We start from the raw sequence: 21,345 nt of genomic DNA, 5'->3' as shown, positions 1-21,345 counted from the left end.
AGAGAGAAAAGAGGGATGAGAGAGGGAGGGAAGGAGGGCAAAGAGGAAAAGGGGAGAGGGGCGAGAGAGAGAGAGGGAGAAAGAGAGAAAAGAGGGATGAGAGAAGGAGGGAAGGAGAGCAAGAGGAGAGGAAAGAATGGAGAGGAGGAAAAGAGGAAAGGAGGGAAGGAAGGGGAGAGGGGAGGGGAGAGAGAGAGAGGGAAAGAGAGAGGGGGTAGAAAACAGAGAGGTGCAAAGTGTTTACTTCAGTATCAGGGAAGGGCAAAGTCTGACCCCTACTTCTCAGGGAGGGGGTTTCCCAGGTTCCCCAGCTCCACCCCCAACATGCCAGATGCCCACCACAGCCATGGAGGGGCATGGTTAAAGAAGCCAGGTTATTTTAGCGCTGTGATATGCTTGATGCCCCTGTCCTGACAGGGCCAGAAGGAAAACCTGGCGATGTCTCTGATCCATCCCAGCATCCTCTCTGCTAAGGCCTGTGTACTGCAGAATAGTCCAGCTGGGCGGTCACGGCTGCAGGGGACATTCCCTGCCCCCTCTTCTGCCCACTGTGGGCACCCATGCCCGCCCTCCTCTCCATCTTCCACGGCCAGCATATCCAGGGCTTCAACATCTCAAGGAACTCTGTTTTGGTCGGTGGGAGCGTGCCCTCCGCCAGCACAGACTGGTGTCTGAGAGCCGCTGACCGGGGCAGGAGCTCAGTGGGGCTAAAGACTGTGACCCTCGTCCAGGGCCCTGGCACAGCCTCCAGACCATGGTGAGGCATCGGAACTGGCCAGGCCCAGTAGGCGCCTCTGGCCCATGAAGCCCACCCCCTCCCCTGGATGAGGGCTCAGCTCCTGGAGCGTGGGCAGGGCCCAGTGCTTGGCATGGTGTCTGCCTGGTGTCTACTCACTAAGAGCTTAGTCTTCATTCATTCGTTCATTCGTTCATTCATTCATTCATTCATTCATTCGTTCATTCGCTCATTCCTGTGTCAATCTAACAGGTGGATGGCACTGGGCACAGGGTGGGTGCCTCCTCCCCCACCCGACATACCTTCTTTGGCGCAGGCCAGGCCGCCAGAACCCCCGCCGATCACCAGCAAATCATACTCATTGCTACCTACAAAAGGCATAGACCCATTTTAATGATTTGGAGAAAGGGCCGGGCACTCATGGGTTGGCCCAGGGCAGAGGCTTTGAAAGGGTCTGGTCGGTTTTAAAAAGAGCAAGAACGGTTGGGTCGCCTGGCCTCCACTCGCACAGAGTCTACTTCCTCGAGCTGAGCGGGCCACAAGGTCCTTGGAAATGGGTTCTGCTTGCACCCACAGCCGTTGCTGGGCAGCGGCCTTTGGTGACCCCGGGCCTGTGAGCGAGCACTCGCGTACCTTGTCCGCGGTCTCCCTTTTCTGCTTCTCTCCCATTCTGGGCTCTTCCTGTTTTGGTCCAGCAGATGCCTCCGAGCCTGAACTCACCTCGCCACTAAGGCCCGGGGGGACCCCAGGGTGCTGAGGCCACTCCCGAGGTGGGCAGGCGGCCTGAGATCGCGTCTGCTTGCCTCCTCAATGACCTCCCTGCGTCCAATCTCCCCACCCTCAATTCATCCTCTGCCAGCTACAATTGCCCCGGGCTAACCAGGCCCCTCTCCCTCTAGAAGCTACAGGGGCTCCCCAGCACCTTGAGGGCAGAGGCCAGCTCCTGCCAAGCTTGCTCCTGCTTTCTTCCTCCTATTTCACATTTCTCCAGCCCAATGTGCTGTTTCCTATACATTATAGTCCATTTCCCATCTCCATGCCTTTGCTTAGGCTGGGCCTCCTACCTGAATGCCCTCCTTTCTCAATTCCACCTCCTGAAACCCTGAGCTCCCTTCAAGAGTCCTCCTCTGATTCCCCCATTGGTTGGGGCTCCCCTGGCCCCCAGAATGACTTTATCTCTGATTTGCAGTTACTGTTTGCCTGACACACACTGAATCAAATGGAAATTGGATTTCTCCATGTAACTCTTGTTCTTCCTTCAAGAAAGCAACAAGCACCTCGTGGCTGGGGCAAGCTCCGGGAATCAGCCCCCTCAGAGGCCCCCGCAGCTTCCTTGGGCGCTGCCCACACCTGTGCCCCTCATATGCAGGATCTGATAGGATGGGGGGTTCTCACCAGCCCTCCCCCCTGCACACCATGAGCTCATGCCCAAAGGGCCAATGGGAGAGATGTTGATTCCCTTCCATTCTAGAACCCCAAGAGTGGTCTCTGACGAGCCTTCGCTATGGGGTCCTAAAGAATAGTGCTAGTACAAAGGTCTTTATAAAAAGTCACAGACCCACAGGGATCTGAAAACCTCCTGGGCATAAAAGGTACCTGTGCCAACAAACATCAACATTGCCCTCATTAAGCAACCAGGATTAATCATGCCGGTCTGGGTCCCTCCCCGTGCTGGGCACTGACCTTGGCCTTGTTTCCATGCCTGGGCCTGTGGCCCGGCTTGGCCGTCCCTGGTCACCCCACCGACCCCGACTCATGCGCTCCTGCTTCCACTTCCTGGAGACACAGCCTGCGCCCCTGGGGCCGTGCTGGGCACTGGTGGGGGGCACCCCCAACGCCACGCCGGCCCAGATCCAGCAGCATTTTTCAGTGACAGAGACACTATCTCTAGCAGCTCCAGGTCACAAGGGCGGAGGACGATGTCTTACCCAGCCTGCCTCCCTCCTACCCCCCACAGGCTCAGTCTGGGTTTAACCAATTTTGTTCTGTGAAGTCTGGATTCAGTCACAGGGCCGCACTTGAGGACCTAGAGGGCCACGTGTGGCCTCGAGGCTGCAGACTCCTCACTCCTGTAACATTACACAAAGCTAAAGTCTAAAATCACCCAAGCCAGTTCAGCGGCAATAACCTGGGAAGACAGTCATTCCAGCTGCTGGTCGTTTGGGTCCCCCTGCAGCCCTGAGCCAACTGACCTGCCATTCCGGGGGCTCCGTCCAGCTCTGCTCTCTGGGCTCCAGGAGCTCCAAGGAGCTGCCTGGGAGGGCAGATAAAGGCCCCACCCCAGGTTAATCAGTCAGGGACCAGAACAGGGCTGGCCGACCCTTACGCCCAGAGACCTTCTCAAGTAGATAAACACTGGCTGCTGCTGGGAAGGGCTTTATTTCTCCAAATGAAGAGAGGAAAAAAAAACCACATGCCCCATTTTGATACCATCCCTCTCGTCAGAATCTCCACGCTGGAAGGGCCCCAGGGCAGGCAGCCTCTGTGGGAGAGCTGTCACCTTCTGTCCACAGGTCCTTCTCACCCAAGTCTAGGCTGGCCTCCCCCCAGCCCTCCCTGTCCGACAGAGTTGTTCTCCTCCAGCAAAATGGGACCCCCTTTCTCTACCAATCCTCTGACGGCACATTCTGGGGGCCCCTCCCTCCACCGATCCTCTGACAGCACGCTCCGGCCCACTGCCCCTTCCTCAAAAACCTTCAAGAGCTCCCTACTGCCCTCCCAGAATGCCCTGGGAGCCCCCCGTCTGGCTGCCCTCTCTGCCAGCCCTCTCTCAGCTCATCAGACCCCAGGTTTTCTTCAGACTCTGCTCCCAGAACAGTCTCTCCTGATGCCTCCAGAGTAGGGGCTCCTGCAAGGGGCCCGCCACAGGGAAATTTCAGGGATGTTAGGGCCCAGCTCTGGACCGTGGCCTCCTGTGGGGTAGTAAGAGACGCCTGGAGGTTAGTACCTGCCCGAAAGGGTACTGGGAGTGCCTCAGTAACAGACGCTGGCTCTACCTACGAAGGAGGAACATGGGAGGAGCTCGGGCAAGTTCTACCCACGAGGTGGAGCTAGGGCTATAAGAGCGGGACCCAGGGGTGTCTGGGGGAGGAGATCAGGAGTCGGAGCCAGGGAGAGACCAGAGGCTGGGACGATGGGAGGCAGGAGAGCATGTAACCAATAAATCGTGTGCAGCTGCCAACTCGGGTGTTCTGTCTAGTCATTCCCCTCCACCCTCGGAGGGGCCGGAGATGTCCGAAGACCGGGAAGGGCAAGTATCCAAGCAATGGTCCGGGTGTAGAGACCCCGGGCACAGGGAGCCCAGGAACTCAGGTGCAAAAACAAGACAGCGTTATTTCCACTAACCTCAGGCTGAATTTGAGCATTTCCTTCAGCTACGAACATAAGCGAACAACCATTATTGTGGGAAGGGGCCCCTGGGGGCTCTGGGACACAGTCACTAGTAGATGGATATCCCCACAATTGAGGGATTGCAGTAAAGCCTTATTCCCTGCCCCAACTCACCCATCCCCACTTCCCACTCTTCCACACTTGCCTCCTAGCTGTTCAAATATGCCAGTCCCTTTCCCACCTCCACGCCTTTGCACTGACTGTGCCCCCTGCCTGGAATGTTCTCCCTCCTCATCTCTACCTCCTGGCTTCCTCTGAAGCCCAGCTTCAATCCCGCTTTCTACAGGAATGGAATGGAATAAACATTTATTAAGTGCCTACTCCATGTTAGGGGAGTGGCTAAGGGCTTAACAGGAACAATTTGACGCCGCTGTCTTCCAGGGCCTCCCCTTGTTGTTTCCCTCATTGGACTGGGAGCTCCTTGAGGGAAAGGCCTGGCAAACAGTAGGTGCTCAGTAAGTGCTGGCTGGCTATGTGGGGCACGAGGAGGAGGAAGGTGCCTGAAGCTGCGTGCAATCACCCAGGTCTACAGGCAGATGTACATGGGCTCAGGGCCCGGGACTGCACCTCTGAGACCAGCAGAGGCTCATTTAAAAAACTCCCATGTGGAATTCACAGGTCACAGGCTGCTCCGGGGGGAGAGACCCTGAGTGGCCGTCACCACGACCCCCCAGGCTTACCCAGGCCAGACAGAGGAGGTCCTTGAAACACTCCTGAATCGCATTCTCTGGCGTAGACTGAGCCCTGTCATATGAAGGACCCCCCCAAACCACTGCTCAGGGGTGCTAGGGGCACGGGGCCCTCTCTGGAGCCCTCAGCAACCTCAACTGTGAGCACCTGGCTCACCTGGGGTCAGAAGGTACCCTTTAAATCAGTGGAGGGCAGAATGTAAACCACAGGCTGCCTCTGCTGCCCTGGTGAAGGTCAAACAAGGAAAAAGAACTAGCTAGTATGGCTTGGGAAATACCTGCCCCCCCACCTCGTGTACCTGCCTCCCCCCCATACCTCCCGCCCCCCATACACCCGACCTCCCGGCACACCTGCCCCCCATCTTGTTCATCTGTCCCCCAGGTGTACCTGCTCCCCCCTCCACATGTGCCCCACCCCCCCAGGGGCACCTGCTTCTCCTCCAGGAACATCTGCCTCCCCAGGAGAACCTGCCCCTGAGCCTCCTGGAGGCCCAGGGTAAATAGCTTGTCCAGGGCCCTACAGTCAGTCCCCATGAGAGCAGACTTGAACTCAGGTCTCCCAAATCTAGGTTGCCCTCTCTCCCCTCTGGCAGCTGCTGCCAGACTCTGCCAGGTGGCTCTTTAATTCAGTCTGGCTTTATTAAGTGCCTGCTGCATGTGCGCACTATTTTAGGAGCTGGGAGTTCAAATCTGTCCTCAGACACGTCCAAGCTGAGTGACCCTGGGCAAGTCAGTTTACCCTGCCTCCGTTTCCTCATCTGTCAAATGAGCTGGAGAAAGAAATGACAAACCCCTCCAGGATCTTTGCCAAGAAAACCCCCGAAGGGGTCACAAAGAGGCAGACATGACTGAAATGACTACACAACAATATATACCCAGCGCCCCGCTAAAGCCAGGATGCACAGGAAGCCGCCCTCTCCCGGAGGGGCTCGGTGTGATGGGGGAGGCGATGGAGAACCAGCCAACCGGAGAGGGGATAAGCAGGAAATGATCCGAGCGAAGGGGGATGTGAGGGGGGGAGAGGAGGGGAGGGGAGCCTTCAGCAGGGAAGCGTGGGGGAAGACAAGCTACATTTTGAACATGTCAAGCCTGAGGCACCTATGGGGCATCCAGGTGGAGATGTGGCCCCAGGACTCTAGAGAGAGGTAAGGGCTGGATATGATGAACATCTGGGAATCCTCTGTAGAGAAATCATCAGCTAACAGATCTTGAGCTGGAAAGGACTTTTAAAGACCACAGAGAACAGGTGGGGAAACTGAGGCCCAGGGAACCCTTCTGGCACTCTTGATTTGTAAGGTGCAATAGAAATATGGGCTATTATTACTGGGTAGTGCAGCCTAGCGGATGGAGGGCTAGCCTTGCAGTCAAGACCGGAGTTCCAGTCCCACCCTGGACCCCTGCTGGCTGTGTGACCCTGGGTAAGTCACTAAGGTGTCCAGGAGGTGCAGATCTGAATGGGTGGACAGAATTCCCTGAACCAGTGAAATCACAGGTCTGGCTCCCGGCCTTGCACACAGTAAGCGCTTAATAAGTGCCTGCTGGCTTGACTTCTCATCGGGCACAGATGCTGCTCTCACCTATAAGAGTTCTCACCTTAAAAGCATCGCGGCTCCAGGTGAGGAATAAATAAAAACCAAAAGCGATCGATAAATGCTCATTGTCTACATCATCTGATTTAGCTGGACGAGCAGCTCCTGGAGGGCGGCGGCCTAGTATACAACAGGCGCTCAATAAGTGCTTGGTGTCGCACCAAGGAGCCCGAGCAGGTGCCATCAGAGAGGGAGGAGAGCGGCCAGCAGGGGGCGCGCGTCTCCAGGGTCCGCCCCCTGGCGCTGACGTCATCGTCATTCCCAGCAGCAAGCCGGGGACCCTGAGCCGTGACCCTGACCCGGGCCCGGCCGAAGCTGAGCCGGCTCCTACCTGACAGGCCCCGGGTGGCGCAGACCAGCCCGCAGGGAGCCCGAGAGCCTGGAGCGCGCCACCGGAAGAGACGTCTCCAAGAGCGGCGCGACGCCGCGGACGCCGCGGCCAACGCCACCGCCGCAGCCGCCATCGTGCCCCGCGTGCCTGCAATGAGCCCCGCCCCCTCGCCCACCTCGCCCAATCACCGCCCTCCGGCGGGTCCCGTCCTCCAGCGTGCGCCCCGCCACCTCCCGCTCGCCTACCCAATCGCCGCACTCCGTCCCGCCTCCCCGCGCCACCCGTCCCCAATCGCCACGCTTCGCCCCTCCTCCTGGCGATCTCGGTACCCAATCGCCATTCTTGTCCCAGTCCCTCCTCCCTAGAGCATCCGGTACCTTAGCCTGAGCAGCCACAGTCAGACACACCGTACCTTGACGCCTATATAGTGATGTCATGTCCTCTTCGACAAGGACGGACGACAACAACGACCAACCAACCAACTACCTTACCGCACTTCGCCCCACCCACTCGAGAGTGCCCCGCCTCCCCGCGCTCCTCTGCGCCAACCTCCCACCTGACGTGCGCGCGCGGTGATCCCAGTACCCAATCGCCGCACGCTGCCCCTCTAGGCCACGCCCACCCCGGCGCGCGCCTCGCCGCAATCCCCGCCCCCATCGCCCAGCCCCTCGCGGGCCCGCGCCCCTCGCCCCGCCCCCGCGCGGCCGCACTCCGGGCCCGGCCCCGCCCCTCGCCCGGGGTGGAGAAACTGGGGACCCAGAGCGCGAGAGAGGGAGCTAGAGCGAGCTAGAGCGAGGAGCTAGAGCGCGCTAGAGCGAGCTAGAGCGAGCCGCGCCGCCTGCCCAGCCCACGCTACCGTGAGTAGGGCGCGCGTGAGGGAGGGGCTGGTGGGGGGGCCACGTCGCGAGGTCAGAGTGAGCCTCCAGTAATTGACCTGGCTGTAATTGACACGTAGAGGAGGGGGCGCGGCGTGGGCTTCGTGGGGATTTCAGGTCGGGGTGAAGGAGGGGAGGGGACTGTGACCCTCGGTGAAGGGGTCCCCGCGTGGGGTGGCCGTGGGTCCTCTGTGGGCCAGAGCCCCCGTGGAGAGAGCAGCGCACGACCCCTGGTTGGCAAACTTGGGGGTGTCTAGAGCCGGAGGGGACCTCTCAGGTCCTCTGGTTCAACCTCCCCATTTTCCAGACGGGGAAACTGAGACCCAGGGAGGGGAAGAGATTTGCCCAAGGTCCCAGAGCCTGCCTTCGGAGGAGGCTTCTCAGCCTGAGCCCAGCACCGTGCCAAGCATTCTCCAGCGGGGGAGCAGAGGGAGGGTAGCCAGGATGCCGATGGAGGCCACCCTGCGGGGCGTCCAGTGGCCTGGGGGGGGCAGATCACTGGCATCTTTAGGCGCAAAGGGGGAGGTGGGTGACCCTGGGTGATCGCCCCCCCCCCCCCGTGTGTCTGGGAAGGCTCCGTTCTGAGAGCAGAGCCCCGAAGCAGCCCGTTATGAGTGGGGAGCCTCGGTCTGCCGGGACACGGAGGTCTGCTCCTATCCCCGAAAAGTCGGGCTTTGCTGTCCTCCGCGCCGGGCTCCCTGCTGCCCCGGTGCGTGCCACTGGTGTGGGCTGAGGGGCATTGGTTTCAACGTCATTGAAAGGCATTTATTCGTTACCTCCAGGAGAGGAACAGCGTGGGAGCTGCTGGAGAAAGTTTGAGGGTCATCAGCACGGCTTTGAAAACTCCTTAGGAGGTTACCGTGATGGAGGAGAGGCGAGGGGGAGGCAGGAAGAAAAACAACCCACAGGACCAAAATAGTACAAACTGCCCTGCACAGGTCTCGTGCCTTGGTCAAATAAGGGCCTCAGACAGATGGTCTCATCAGGCCTGGGCAGATTTAAAGGCTACGCTCCTGCGGCATTTTGGATCAAGAGAAGGACATAATGGTGGGATCTGGAGGCAGATTGGGAATAGTGACTATTGATCTCTCAGGTGACCTAGTTCGGGTCTTAAAACCTCTGTATGTGGAGTCAGGACTTTGAATTCTGGCTCCCTTACCATATGCATAGAGTATGGAGAGCACCAGGAGACCCGAGTTTGAATCTTGCTTTCCATCCTAGTCATTTAACTTCAGCTGGCCTCAGTTTCCTCATCTGTACAAAGGGGCTGATAATAATGGCACCGACCACGCAGATGGTTAAGGAGAGATTGTGTCAATACTTCGCAAACCTTTAAGGCCTGAGAAATTCCTGCTGTTTTTGCTTTGTTCAACTTTGACATGTCACGGCACACAACTCTCTGGCCTCAGTTTGCTCCTACTGAAGAAAGGGGGGATCAGACTCCAAGGTCATGGGACCATGGGTCTAGTGGAGACTGTGTAGTCCAAGCCCCTTGTGTCAGAGAAGCTGAGGCCAGAGAAGGAAAGGGACTCAGCCAAGGTCATTCAGAGTCAGGATTCAAAGAGAGCCAGTCAGTAAACATTTATTGAGCTCCAAGTGTGTGCTGGGAACTGTGCTAAGCCCAGGCCCAGGGATTTCAAAGCTGTTCTCTCTGCTCCAGATGCCCTCAGGAAGGCTCCGTTTTGGTTTGCTGTGTGATTGGAGGCTGCTGTGGGGGTTTAATGATGGGGAGATGGAGGGGAGCATGGGCCAGGTGGTGAGGAAAGCAATATGGCTGTGAAATGCCCTTCTCTCCACCATTGTGGAGGCTTAGAGGTGACTAAAAAATCAGAACCTGTCCCCTGTCTTGTCTTCTCCCAATACGTGAAGGCATGGAAAGGGCCTCTTTGAGACTGCAGCTAATAGGCATTTATTAAGCACCTGCTGAGGGCCACACACTCTCCTAAGGGCACAAAATCAAAAGAATAACAAAAAAAGAAAACCAGTAAGTCCGCAGGCCCCAGGTCCCAGGTTAAAGGTCTCTGCCCTAAGAGCCCTTCCCACTCTAAAAGGCTTGTTAAGGATACTGTAAGATGGGGGCAGATGCCTGAGGGCCTGGGAGAAGGGCCTGGAAAGTAGAGATGCCTGATAGCCCTGGAGGCAGAAGACAGGTTCCCAGTCTGGCTATCACTCTAGTGGCTCCCGATCTTTATCTCCTCCTCAGCTCCTTACTTTCCTGGCCCTCTAGCTAGGGAACTGCAACATGCATATTGACTCTCCCTCAGACATCCTCAATTTGTCAGCTCACTCCTCCTGACCCATATCCTCCCCAGCACCTCGGCCACACACAAAGATGACCATACCTTTGGCCTTGCCATCACCCACAAATGTGCCACCTCCATGTTCAGGAACTCTGAAATTCTCCTATCTGATCACAGTCTGTTATCTTTCCACCTCACTTGAGGCCTTGCAACCCCAAACCCAGCTCTTGTCTTCAAGGTGACCTGCAATCCCTCGACCCCTCGGTTCTTACCCAGACCATCACCCCTACAACTGGCCACCCTCTCCTCCCTTCCCCACCTTGACTCCTTGGTGAACCAGCTCAACTCCACACTGTCCTCCTCTCTCAAGTTTGTTGTTTTGTTTGTTCAGTCATTTTCAGTTATGCCCAACTCTTTACCATCCTATTTGGGGTTTTCTTGGCAAGGACACTGGACTGCTCTGCCATTTCCTTCTCCAACTCATTTTGCTGATGGGGAACTGAGACAAACAGGGTGAAGTGACTTGTCCGGGGTCACACAGCTATTAAGTGTCTTAGGTCAGGTTTGAACTCAGGTCTTCCTGACTCCACTGCACCACCTAAGTACCCTGTTTGGCTGTTACCGGCCTTCATAGCCTAGCTCTGTCCAATCTTTCAAGTCTTCTTTCGCCTTCCCTCTCCCCCTCCATATTCTTTGATCCAGGTTGTTCCTGGAACAAGACACTGAACGTTTTCCCTGGGTGTCCTCCCTGCCAAGAATCCTCTTCCCTCCTCATCTCCACCTCCTGGCTTCCTTTCCTTAGCTAAACCTGGCCTTCTGCTGGAGGTCTTGATCAATCCCCTGCCTGTAGCTTGCTTGTACAAGGTTATTTACAAGTTGGCTCCCCCATAACTATTCTTTGCGTTTCTTTGTATCTCTAGCACTTGACACTACGTGCCTAGTGCTTAATAAATATTTGTTGACTGGCTGACTGACTGATCTTGGGCTAAGCCCTTTGCCTGGCTGGATTCCTCTCTGTAACTTGGGGGTTATCAGCCCAGACTCAGGAACTCGAGTGTTCAGTGCTGAACGACACAGCATCTGGTGATTACTGGTGAGAGTTCTGTAAGGCGGGGTCTCTGAGGGCTGAGGTCGCCTGTATGTCTTTAGGGCACAGCTTTCTCACAATTGAGAAACTTCCCTTTTTAAAGCTGGTTCATTTTCTTCCTCCCCTGGAGTTCCAAGTTGGGCCTGGGCAGAATTGGGAACTGGCTGACTGAGTCATTTCTGCCTGCCGGCCTGCCTCTCCCCCAGCTTCGAGATGGCTTCTTGCTGCTGGCACTCGGGCAACCTTGGAGCCCTGGAAGGCCACGGTGGGAGGTGGAGGGGAGTGCGGGGGCTCCCTCTGCCTGGCCAGCCCCCTCACTCACTCTTCACAGAGTCATCTGGGAGGGACCCCAGAGTGCACCTGAGAAAATGAGGCAGCTGATGGGACAGAGTAGTGAATGCCCATCGACACATTTATCAGCAGATCACTGGCATTAAAGACATGCACTTTATTTCTGGAAGACTGTTCCCAGGCTCTCCTCTCAGACAAGGGAGGTGAGGATAATGGCTGGAGAGAAGATGATAGCAAGGGAGGAGAGGTGTGGAGGCCTAGACCCTGGCGAGAGAAGGAGAACAACTTACATGTCAGATCAGAGGGACCAGGGCTGGATACCCAAGACACTCCCTCACCTATACCTCTGTTTGGCAGGCAGGGAAACGGTGGCAGAGAGGTGTGGTTGACAATTGGCAATCAATCAGCAAATAATCGTTATGTGCCAGGCGCTGTGCCATGCTATGCGGATGCAAATACAGTGAAAGGAACAGTGCCTGCTTGCAGGTAGATCGCGTGCTAATGGAGAGGCAGAATAAACATAAAATGAAAAACAAGGTAATTGGGGGAGCTAGTGAAGAAAGCTGCCATGTGGTGCCCAGGCTGCTCTCCCTCCCTCAGGTAGGCATGGCAGGGATGGGAGAGGAGGGTGAACCGGCCTTAGATCCACTTTGTGTCACCCCCAGTGGATTCGCCTTGCTCCGAGAGAGCATGGGACCAAGAGTCCTGCCGCAGACACTTCTACTGTGTGACCCTGGCCAAGTCGCTTAACCCCCTCTGTGCCTCAGTTTCCTCATCTGTAAAATGAGGGTCATCATGGCACCTGCCTCCCAGGGTTGTTGTGAGGATCAAAGGAGATCACATTTGTAAAGTGCTTTGAAAACCTTAAAGCACTCCAGAAATCTCATTATCATTATTATTATTATTAATTATCATTATGAGAGCAAATTGCCTGAGCCTCCTTGCTCCTTCCTCGGGAGTTCTTCCCTATGGGCTTAGACCTCTGACTGCTCTTGGGGGAAAGGCAGGATGTTCCTCTGGCCTGGTGCCACTTATGCTGTCTCTGGTCCCCAGGGGTGCCCCAGATCACACCCTCCACAGGCTTGAACTTTCCCCTCTCCAAACCTGCCAGTCTTGACTTCCATAGCCCCTAGGCCCTGTTTGATCACGGCTAATTAGCACCTGAATCCTGTGATAAGCAAACAACTGAGAGAGTGCAGATATTTAAAGGGGGGGGGTAAATCTAGGTGCACCCCCTCCCATTTTACGATAAAGAAACTGAGGCCCAGGAAGACGGAGGGCCCGCGGTCATGCAGGTGGCAGAGTTAGGGTTTCTGGCCCCAACCTGGCCAGGGTTCAGGGCAGATATTTCAGCCACAGTCTGAAGGCTCCTGCACAGCACTGGCCAGCCGGCAGAGGCCTGGCTATGACACTGGGCTGCAGGGATGGAGGACAAGGAGACATCTCTGTTGATTCCTTTAGGGGAAGTGTTGTGTCATGAAAAACATGTTCAAAGCATACTATTTGCTATGTTTTTTCTGGTTTTGTTCTGTTTTTTCTTTCTTGTGGTTCCTCCTATTACAACATCACTAATGTGAAAATATGTTCGATGGGAATGTATATGTAGAGCCTGTATCAGATTGCACGCCATCTTGGGGAGGGAGGTGGGAAGGGAGGGGGAGAAAAATTTAAAACTCAAAAGCTTATGGAAGTGATTGTTGATAAATCAAAATAAATTAATCAAAAAAGAAAAGCATGTGAAGCTTGGACTTGGGGAGTCAGAAGATCTGGGTTCAAGTGTTGTTCCACTTGACCTCAGTCTCCTCCTCCGTAATATCAGGGGCCTGGACTACCTGGGTGATCCCTGGTTCTCTCCAGCTCGTAAATCCCACAGGTTCCTCCCACCTTAGCAGCCCTGTCCTTGACTCCTTGAAGGCTCATGGGTCTAAAGAACTCCTACCCCGACTTCAGCCACCATGGAGAGCTCCTCCTCTCGACTCCTTCCCTGGAGAAAGGGGACACTTGGCAGAGATCAGGCGGCCCACAGAGAGATGGTGAATTGGATGCATTCCCAGCTGGGCCCACTCTATCAGTCTCCTGACCCATCCGTGCTGGGGTCTAATCCTACCGAGCCCTCTCTGCCCCTTCATTGTTTGGGTCGTGTGTAAGTCTTCTGCTCCAGGCCGTCCGTCGGCTCCCGGAGGGCCGAGACCACCAGCACCACCAGAATGTGGCAGACGCTTCATCTCCCTGCTCACAGGGTTGTTGGAACAAAGGGAGCACTTGGGAAGTCTTGAAACGCTGGAGAAAGAAACTCGAATGACTATTTTTAATGACTTATAGAATCTAGAGTTGGAAGGGCCAGACCTTAGCAGCCATCTGGTCCAGCTCATCCCAAAAAGGACTCCCCGTGGTTATAGGCCCGTCCAGATTCGGCTTTGAGACCTCCAGGGATGGGGAGCTCACCACCTCTGGAGGCAGTGACCTCCACTTGACTGGACTTCATGCCTCCATTGTCTCCTGGTTCCTCCTGGGATTAGACAGAACAAGGCTCAACTCATTTCCCAATGACAGACAGTCCCTCCAACTCCGAGGAGGCTCTCCTGTATTCCTTAGTTCCGCTTCTCCCAGCTCCACAAAGGGGCCAGTGAGACACAGCTGGGGAGGGCTAGTGTGGGTTGAAGCCAAGCGCTGCCACAAGAAAGCCTGCAGAAGCTGGCCATTATCCCAGGCCACTGGTCAGCATGGAGAGCCAGCTCTGATTGTGAAGCCAGGATGGGATTTTCCAGGGTGGCCCTTGCAGCATCCAGATGAACAGAAGTAAGGGACTGGCCTTTACTTCTGCTGTTTCCAAGGGGTTCTTGCTCCAGACGTGGAAAGACCTTTGGGCCATCCAGTCCAACCTCCTTCATTTTACAGATGAGGAAACTGAGGCCCCCGAGAGGGGAGGTGATTTGCCTAGTTCATCTCCTACCTCACTGCTTGAAGTATCCAAGTCATTTCTCTCTGGGCTTCAGTTTTCTCAATGACAAACTGATGACCTCTAAGGTCCCTTGTAACTCTATGACCCCCCTATATGTGTCCAAGCCCAGGGCCCTATCCACTGTGCTCTCCTGCCTTTTGAGACAGCTCTGTCAAAGGAGCGAGGCAGTGCAGTGGGGAGAGCACTGCGCCTGGAGTCAGGAAGATCTGAGTTCAAACCTGGCCCCGGACACTTCCTAGCTGTGTGACCCTATCCAAATCATTTCACCTCTGTCTGCCTCAGTTTCCTCAACTATAAAGTGGGGATAATAATAGCAGCACCACCTACCTCCCAGGATTGTCATGAGGATCAAATGAGATGGTATTTGTAAAGCACTTAGCCCCAGTGCGTGGCACATAGTAGGTGCCTAATAAATGCGTATTCCACTCCCACCTTTTGTTAGAGATGGTGTGAGCCATGATGGCCTGCTTGTACTCAGTGTCATAAGATCAGAGTCTTAGGGCTGGGGAGGGGGGGATCATTTGAGATGATCTAGTTCATTCCCTTCATTTTATAGAGCTGGACACTGAGGCTTAGAAAGAAGAAGGCCTGGCCCTGGCCAAAGCCAGCACTCTTTCCACCATCCTGGCTGCCATCACGGCCATTCCTGGACTCTACCAGCTGAGAGGGGCCGTTCCTTAATGTGTAGATGCAGGTTCGTGTCATGGAAGACAAGAACGGCCACAGATACCATCCTTGGTCCGTCATCCCCCGCCCCGTCTGGTCACAGACATCCCGAGCTGCTGCTGTCTGGACTGTCTGACCTGAAAACCCCTCCCCCACCCCCAGTTCCCATCTGCAAGCTTCAGGTGTGCGGCCCCCTTCCCTGCCACCGTCCTCCTGAGCCCTCAGTCTGGCCTTAATGATGATGGCTCCACTTTCCCTCTGAAATGACTGGCCCTAATGGGGTGGGACATGGGCAACCTTGATGGAATGCACTGTTGGCCTAGAACACACATTCAGCTTCTTTTGTCAGGACCTCAAGGCCTTTTCCGAGCACTTTATAGACTCAGAACGACATTCCTCTTTCTCTCAGAGCAATGAAAAAGCTTTTTATAACTATATCACTGACAGCGCTGCATGAAAACAGCATGTGAGTCACCATGAAGTGCTTTAAAAGCCTCCAACTAGAATGTGAGTGGCGTCGGCCCCCTTGGGCCCATTCAGGCCCTTTGTTTTGTCTGGTTCTGAAATGAAAGATCATAACTGGAAGTGATTTGGGCTGAGCTGCTGCTGCGTGGATTTTGGGGGCCTCTACCCGTCATCTCCTCCGTTTCACTTGTCACCTTCAGCGCGGGCAACAGCAGGTCTCTCTGGTGTCTGTCTGCAGACTTGTAGGGTTTGAAATCGGCTGGAATTCTCGCGGAGGCTTCACAGCCCTTGGTGAGAAAGGCCGGGGGCACCCCACGCGTGGGTGCCCCAGCCAGTGTGTCAAACCTCAGATGGTTCTTCCTGGTTGGCTTGAAGACAAAGTTGGGGAGCCCCTGGAAGCCCGGTGTCACGTTAACCTAGCCTGCTGCAGCCCACCAAAGCCAACTAGACACTCCTGTCGCCCTTGGATGTCATGACTGACCCCAGGTCCTCCTCTGTAGAACGAGGGGTTGGCTGCATTCAATAGCCTCTGAAGGTCCTTTCATCTCTGAATCTCTCAGTGACAGATACTTCTCCCCCAACACACCCACACACCTTCTAGTAGCCAGTTGGGTTCCATGTAGGTGTAGACCAGCAAACCTCTCCATGCCAGGCATAGACAGGAACCATCCATGTGAGGTATAAGCAGTGAATTTGGAGTCAGATTCTGACTCTGCTTACTGCATCGCTGTGTAGAGTCTCTCTGGGCCTCAGTTTTCTCATCTGTATAATGGGGGTAGTTGCACCCGAAGTCGTCTCTGGGGTCCCACCCAGCTCTTGACCCAGGATCCTATGAGTTCAGCCGAGCTAAGACTCGTCTGATGCTTTTTGCCATCCTGCCTCTCGCTTCTGAGGCAGCCTGATGGCTCTGGTCTCAGGAAGAGGCTCTGTTTGCCAAACATGGCATTCCTCTGCCTGCTTCCACATCCTTGCAGCCCATAGCTAGGCTGCGACCTCCCCCTGTGTTCCCCTGCCCTTCTTCCTGACGCCTAATTGGAATCTGTTTTGATCAAGTTCCGAGTGACTGAGCCTGTCATTTTGTGTTTGCGGGAGAACAATGGCGAGGTTATATTTTGAAATACTCGCTCGCAGGGGCTGGATCTATTCTGGGCTTCTCCCCTCCTTGCTCGTTGTGAAATCCGTTGGAATGCCCCTGGAATAGCAGATTTTTTCCATTTTCTAAGCGTGTTGGCACTTCCACTCCCCAGAGGGGCAGGGAGACGGCCACAAATGACTTGTTCTCTTTTCTACATTGTAAATGTAGGCAAACACTGTGACTTTCTTTTTCCAAGCCTTGTTTTGGGTTTCTTTTCAAGCTTTACCTTGGGGCTGCCTTCACTTGACCCCATCTGCTTGCTGGTGTCCCTTCCCTCCTCAGTGCCTTAGCTCTGCTGCAAACAGGTTTTGTATAGACCCACACAGGCCCACGTGTCTCCCTCGTTCAAATGGAAGCTTCCTGAGGGCAAGAACTGTTTCATTTGTGTCTTTGTAGCCCTGGCGCCTGGCAGCCAGCACAGTGAATAGAGTGCCGGCCTTGGAGTCAGGAAGACTTGAGTTCAGATCTGGCCTCAGATACTTAGTAGCTATATGACCCTGGGCAAGTCCCTTCACCCTGTTTACCTCAGTTTCTCTCTCTGTAAAATGAGCTGGAGAATGAAATGGCCAACCGCTCCAGTATCTTTGCCCAGAAAACCTCACATGGGGTCATAGAGAGTCGAACGTGACTGAACAGCAACAACAAAGTCCTGGCCCTGGGCACGGGGCCCTGAACACAGGAGGCACTTAACAGAGCTTGTTGATTGGTGAACTGGCCTGTCCTTCCATAGCTTCATAATCCAGTGTTGGAACTAGTGAGGACTCTGGTGATCTTGGGATGTGGCCTTCTATTTAGCAGAGGGGGAAGCTGAGGCCCGGTTCTGACGCGGACCTCTTGAATCCCCACCCCGTTCCGGCGCCAGTCCCTCTCCGTGTATCCACGGTAGCTTTTGCCTCAGAGCGGGGCAGCCTTGGCGCTTTCGGCCCAAGCGCCAGCAGCACGTTTGGCCTTGAGCAGTCACCAGGCTCCCCTCTCTGCCACCTGGCTTTCTTTTGGCCATTCCCATTGGCGACTGAAAGCACAGAGCTCAGATTCTATATTGGTATAAGTAGTAATGGTGGTAATAATGACTAGTATTTATATAATGCTTTAAGGTTTACAAAATGTTTTATAAATATTATCTCATTTTACCCTCACAACAACCTTGGGAGGTAGGGACTATTCCTATCCCTATTTTACAGATGAGGAAACTGAGAAGGAGAGAGGTCATCCAGTGAGTAAGTGTCTGAGGAATGATTTGAACTCGGGTCTTCCTGACTCCTGGCCTGCTGTACCACCCAGCAGCTAAAGAATAACATTCAGAGACTGAGGGGTTGTGAGTTTCCCCTGCACGTCTGGGCAGGAAAGAGAGCAAAGAAAAAACTGAATCGGGAGGAATCAGGCCTTTGGGGGTAGTTGGTGAAGTCAGAATACTCCGTATGTAGCTTGTGGGGAATCACAAAAGGGCCTTATCCCTGTTAGACTCTCCCAGGACCTCAGCTGTGTCAGGGAGATGGTGATGCCTGCAGAGGCAGCTAGCATGGGCACTTGTGCTTTCGAAAGTCCAGTGAGGACAGCTCCTGCCCTATCTGAGAAGGATTTCCTCTACTTCCCATGTGGGAAAGGAAGTATTAGCACTCCTGAGAAGGCCCCTGTTTCTCTAGGTGCCGGAAAGTCACTTTGGACCCATTCTTCTGGGGCATCAACCGCCTTGGGCCACCACAGAAGGGGCCGGAGCATGAGCCCAGGGTTGGGACTTAGAAGACCCAGGTCTGCTTCTCAGCTCTGCCGGGTCTGGGCCAGTCTGGGTCACCTTGTCTTTATGTGGTGGAATGAGGGTGAGCCTGGGGACCAGCTCTGCCCTTCTGGGCTTCTGCCATTTGCTCTTTTCTGAAACTCACTACTCCTGGAGAGGAGGTGTCTATGATGAAGTTCCCAGCCAAGCATGCATGGAGAGTGGGGCCGGGCACATGTGCGGAGCAGGTAACCGTGGGCAGTGGGCACCCATGAGGAGTGGGGCCAGGCACATGAGGGGAGTAGGTAACCGTGGGCAGTGGGCACCTGTGGGGAATGGGGCCGGGCACATGTGGGGAGCAGGTAACCATGGGCAGTGGGTACCCGTGGGGAATGGGGCTAGGCACATGAGGGGAGCAGGTAACTGTGGGCAGTGGGCACCCGTGGGGAACGGGGCCGGGCACATGTAGGGAGCAGGTTACCGTGGGCAGTAAGGAACGGGGCCAGTCACATGTAGGGAGTGAGTACCCATAGAGAGAGGGAGCAGGCACCTGTGGGGAGCAGGGCTGAACATATGTGGGGAGTGGGTATCCGTGGGCAGTGGACACCCATGGGGAGTGGGGCTGGGCACATGGGGGGAACGGGGCTGTCATATGTTAATGGGCAAAGGAGAAGCTGGACCTCAGCTGCCCTCTGGAGGGGTAAGTGTGAGTTGAGCTGTGGTGACCCCAGCCGGGGTGTTGCAGCATCCATTTGGCATTCCTCTCTCTTGCTAGGGTACCATATCCCCACCTCTCTCCTTTTGTGGAAGGCCTAGGCAGGAGGTTGACCGGTCCAAGAGATGAGACCATAGAAATGCAGAGAAAACACTGGAGGGACCTTGGAAACCATCTGGTCCAAGCCCCCAGTTTTACACCTGGAGAAACTGAGGCCCATAAAGTTGAAGGGACTTGTCTGAGGGTCACATGGGCAGCAAGTCTGAGAGCCAGGGGCTCCTCCTTTCTCTCCCTGGCACAAGAAGGCCTGCAGTGGCCCCGTGGGAAATGAATCAGGCCCTCCCACCCCTGAGGAAAGGGGTGAATGAATGAATCAGCACCCCACTTACAGAGCGGATCCCGAGGGGCATTGATGGACAGCCAGAGGAGGGCATAGAGGTCAGCTGGGCCCAACAGGGACAGTGACTTGCCCAAGGTCATACAGGCCTTAGGGAGCAGGGCCAGGATTTCTCAGGTCCTCTGGCTCCAGAAGGAGGGCTGTGCCTCTGCCTTGCGAGAGTCAGGAAGACCCTAATTCAAATCCTGCTTCAGACATTGTGTGACTGAGCAAGTCACTTAACCTCTCAGCCTCAGTTAACTTATCTGTAAAATGGGGATAACAACAGCACCTACTTCCCAGGGTTGTCATGAGGATCAGATGAGTTAACATAGGGAGGGCTATGGAAATGCTGGTTATTATTATTTACCTAAATAATTGGCCTGGTATTTACCTTAATTGGTCTGGGTTACCCCTGTTCCACCATCTGCTTCTCTGGTCATGTGGCTGATGCTAAGGGGGAGGCCTCTGGGCTTCCCCAGGTCTGACCAGGCTGTGTTTCTGCCATTTTTAACCAGCACCTGTTTGGGCAGGGCTGGCCCGAGGAGGATCACGTGTTTGTCCATTGCCTGGGGGGTGGGGTGCTGCTCCCAAAGACCATCGGCCCTAGGCCTCAGAATGTTCAGAGCTGGACTCGTGATTCTGGGGAGGGCTCCGGAAAGAGGCCCTCCCTACTGGGGACCAGGTCAGAGGAGCCAAGCAGTTACCCATCAGTGGGTCAGCCATAGGCACGAGCATTTATTAAGCACCTACTGCTGCTGGGCCTGGGCTAAGCCCTGGGGATACAAAGCATGGCAGAGAACAGTCCCTGCCCAGGAGGAGCCCCTGGCTGACGGGGAGCCGCCGTGGCAATGCCGAGGTGCCCATGACACAGGCACCAAGGGGAAGGTGGACCTGAGCGTTTTTTGGTGTTCTCAGAGGGGCCGGCCGGCTGCCCGCGTGCCCGTGCCCCCTGGGTGGTTCCCGAGCCTCCCTATGCCCGGGTTTGTTTGTTTTCCCAGCCTCTGGAGTAGTGCAGGGGCTTGGGAAAGGTGGACAAGGCCCAGGGTCGGGGCCCTCAACACCCTCTGGGACCTGCCTTCCAGATTCCTGCAGACTTGCTCCTGTTCTTATGCAAGACTCTGGGGAGTTTTCGCTGCTTTTCTGTTTGGCCACGTTTGTTGGGTTCTCTTTTTGCCCTTCCAGTGTTCTCGGCCTTGCCCTGGATACAAAATTAGGAACTGAAAAGAGTGGGGTTAGCGGCGGAGTCTTGAAGGGACAAAGAAAGTCCCCCCTCACCCTGGCCCATAGCCAAGCCTGGCTTCCTTCTGACCCCCTTGGTTTTTGGTTCCTCTCTCTTGGCCTAGAGCATTTCTGTGGCCGGGAGGGGTGATGGTGACAGGCTGCCCCCCTCCTGGTGTTTGCTTGGCATATGTGTGCTTCCAGGAATTAGGGCAAAGGGAAATGGGATTATGGAAATGAATTGCTTCCCCAAGTAAGAGGATAAGCAGTTAATAATTGGGTTCCCAACAGTCAAATGACCCAATTTTCAAGAAAGGGAAGACATCAGAATTTGCTCATTGTGGGCCCAGTCCTGGGATGGATTGCTCCGGATCGGCTTGGGACATCTGGACCCACCTCAGAAGGCAAAGTCAAGGGTGGTGTGCAGCCTGTGCTCCTTTTGGACGGCGGATCAGGGAAGGCCGAGGGACATCATGTGCTTAGATTTCGGGAAAAACCATCCATGAAGTCCCTTGGGCTGCCTCAGTGGGTGGGGCTGGGGGGGCCCTGGGGGGATGGGTGGGACCTAATGGTTAGTCATTAATGGGCTCAGGGCCTGGTGTCTGATGGCGAGCCCCGGCTTCTGTCCTGATCCCAGCGTGGCTCACGTGTGTTGGTGATTCGGGTTAGGTAAGGCACAGAATGCAGGCTTGCCACTTTAACAGGCAACGCGTAGCTGACCCGGGAGGGCAGGGTCATGATCCCAAAAGCTATTGATGAACAGAAATGACCACTGAGGCTGGTAGGAAGCCATTTGAAAGGAATCCCTGTGGGCTCTCGAAGTCACTTCCCGGGGGCAGGTGGGAGAGGGGGCTGGGCCAGTC

General features: G+C 55.3%; 2 protein-coding genes across 7 annotated transcripts in view; one reads left to right on the top strand and one right to left on the bottom strand.

Annotated features, from left to right (window-relative positions):
* The window catches only part of TXNRD2 (thioredoxin reductase 2), a 95,684-nt gene extending 88,375 nt beyond the window's left edge, over positions 1-7,309 (bottom strand). For 2 of the 6 annotated variants that reach the window (XM_027859391.1, XM_027859392.1), the window contains exons 1-2: positions 7,148-7,168; positions 1,039-1,104 (exon numbers count right to left, since the gene is read on the bottom strand). Coding sequence is in view for 1 of the 6 variants with exons in the window: in XM_027859390.1 (XP_027715191.1) it covers positions 1,039-1,104; positions 2,929-2,935 (73 nt within the window). In the remaining 5 variants the exon portion in view is untranslated. Of the gene's footprint in view, positions 1-1,038; positions 1,105-2,928; positions 2,948-6,735; positions 6,826-7,147; positions 7,169-7,291 lie in introns of those variants that run through there. The other 4 variants (XM_027859393.1, XM_027859389.1, XM_027859388.1 and 1 more) reach the window with 4 other exon arrangements.
* Positions 7,310-7,473: 164 nt separating this feature from the next.
* COMT (catechol-O-methyltransferase) overlaps positions 7,474-21,345 on the top strand; it is a 59,423-nt gene continuing 45,551 nt past the window's right edge. The window contains exon 1 of the mRNA XM_027859409.1: positions 7,474-7,592. The gene's annotated coding sequence lies outside the window, so the exon portion shown is untranslated. The remainder of the gene's footprint in view (positions 7,593-21,345) is intronic.

This window comes from Vombatus ursinus, unplaced genomic scaffold (genome assembly GCF_900497805.2).
Source record: "Vombatus ursinus unplaced genomic scaffold, bare-nosed wombat genome assembly UNPS02014167.1, whole genome shotgun sequence".
Classification (NCBI taxonomy): Eukaryota; Metazoa; Chordata; class Mammalia; order Diprotodontia; family Vombatidae; genus Vombatus; species Vombatus ursinus.
This window is presented reverse-complemented; position numbering and strand designations above follow the sequence as displayed.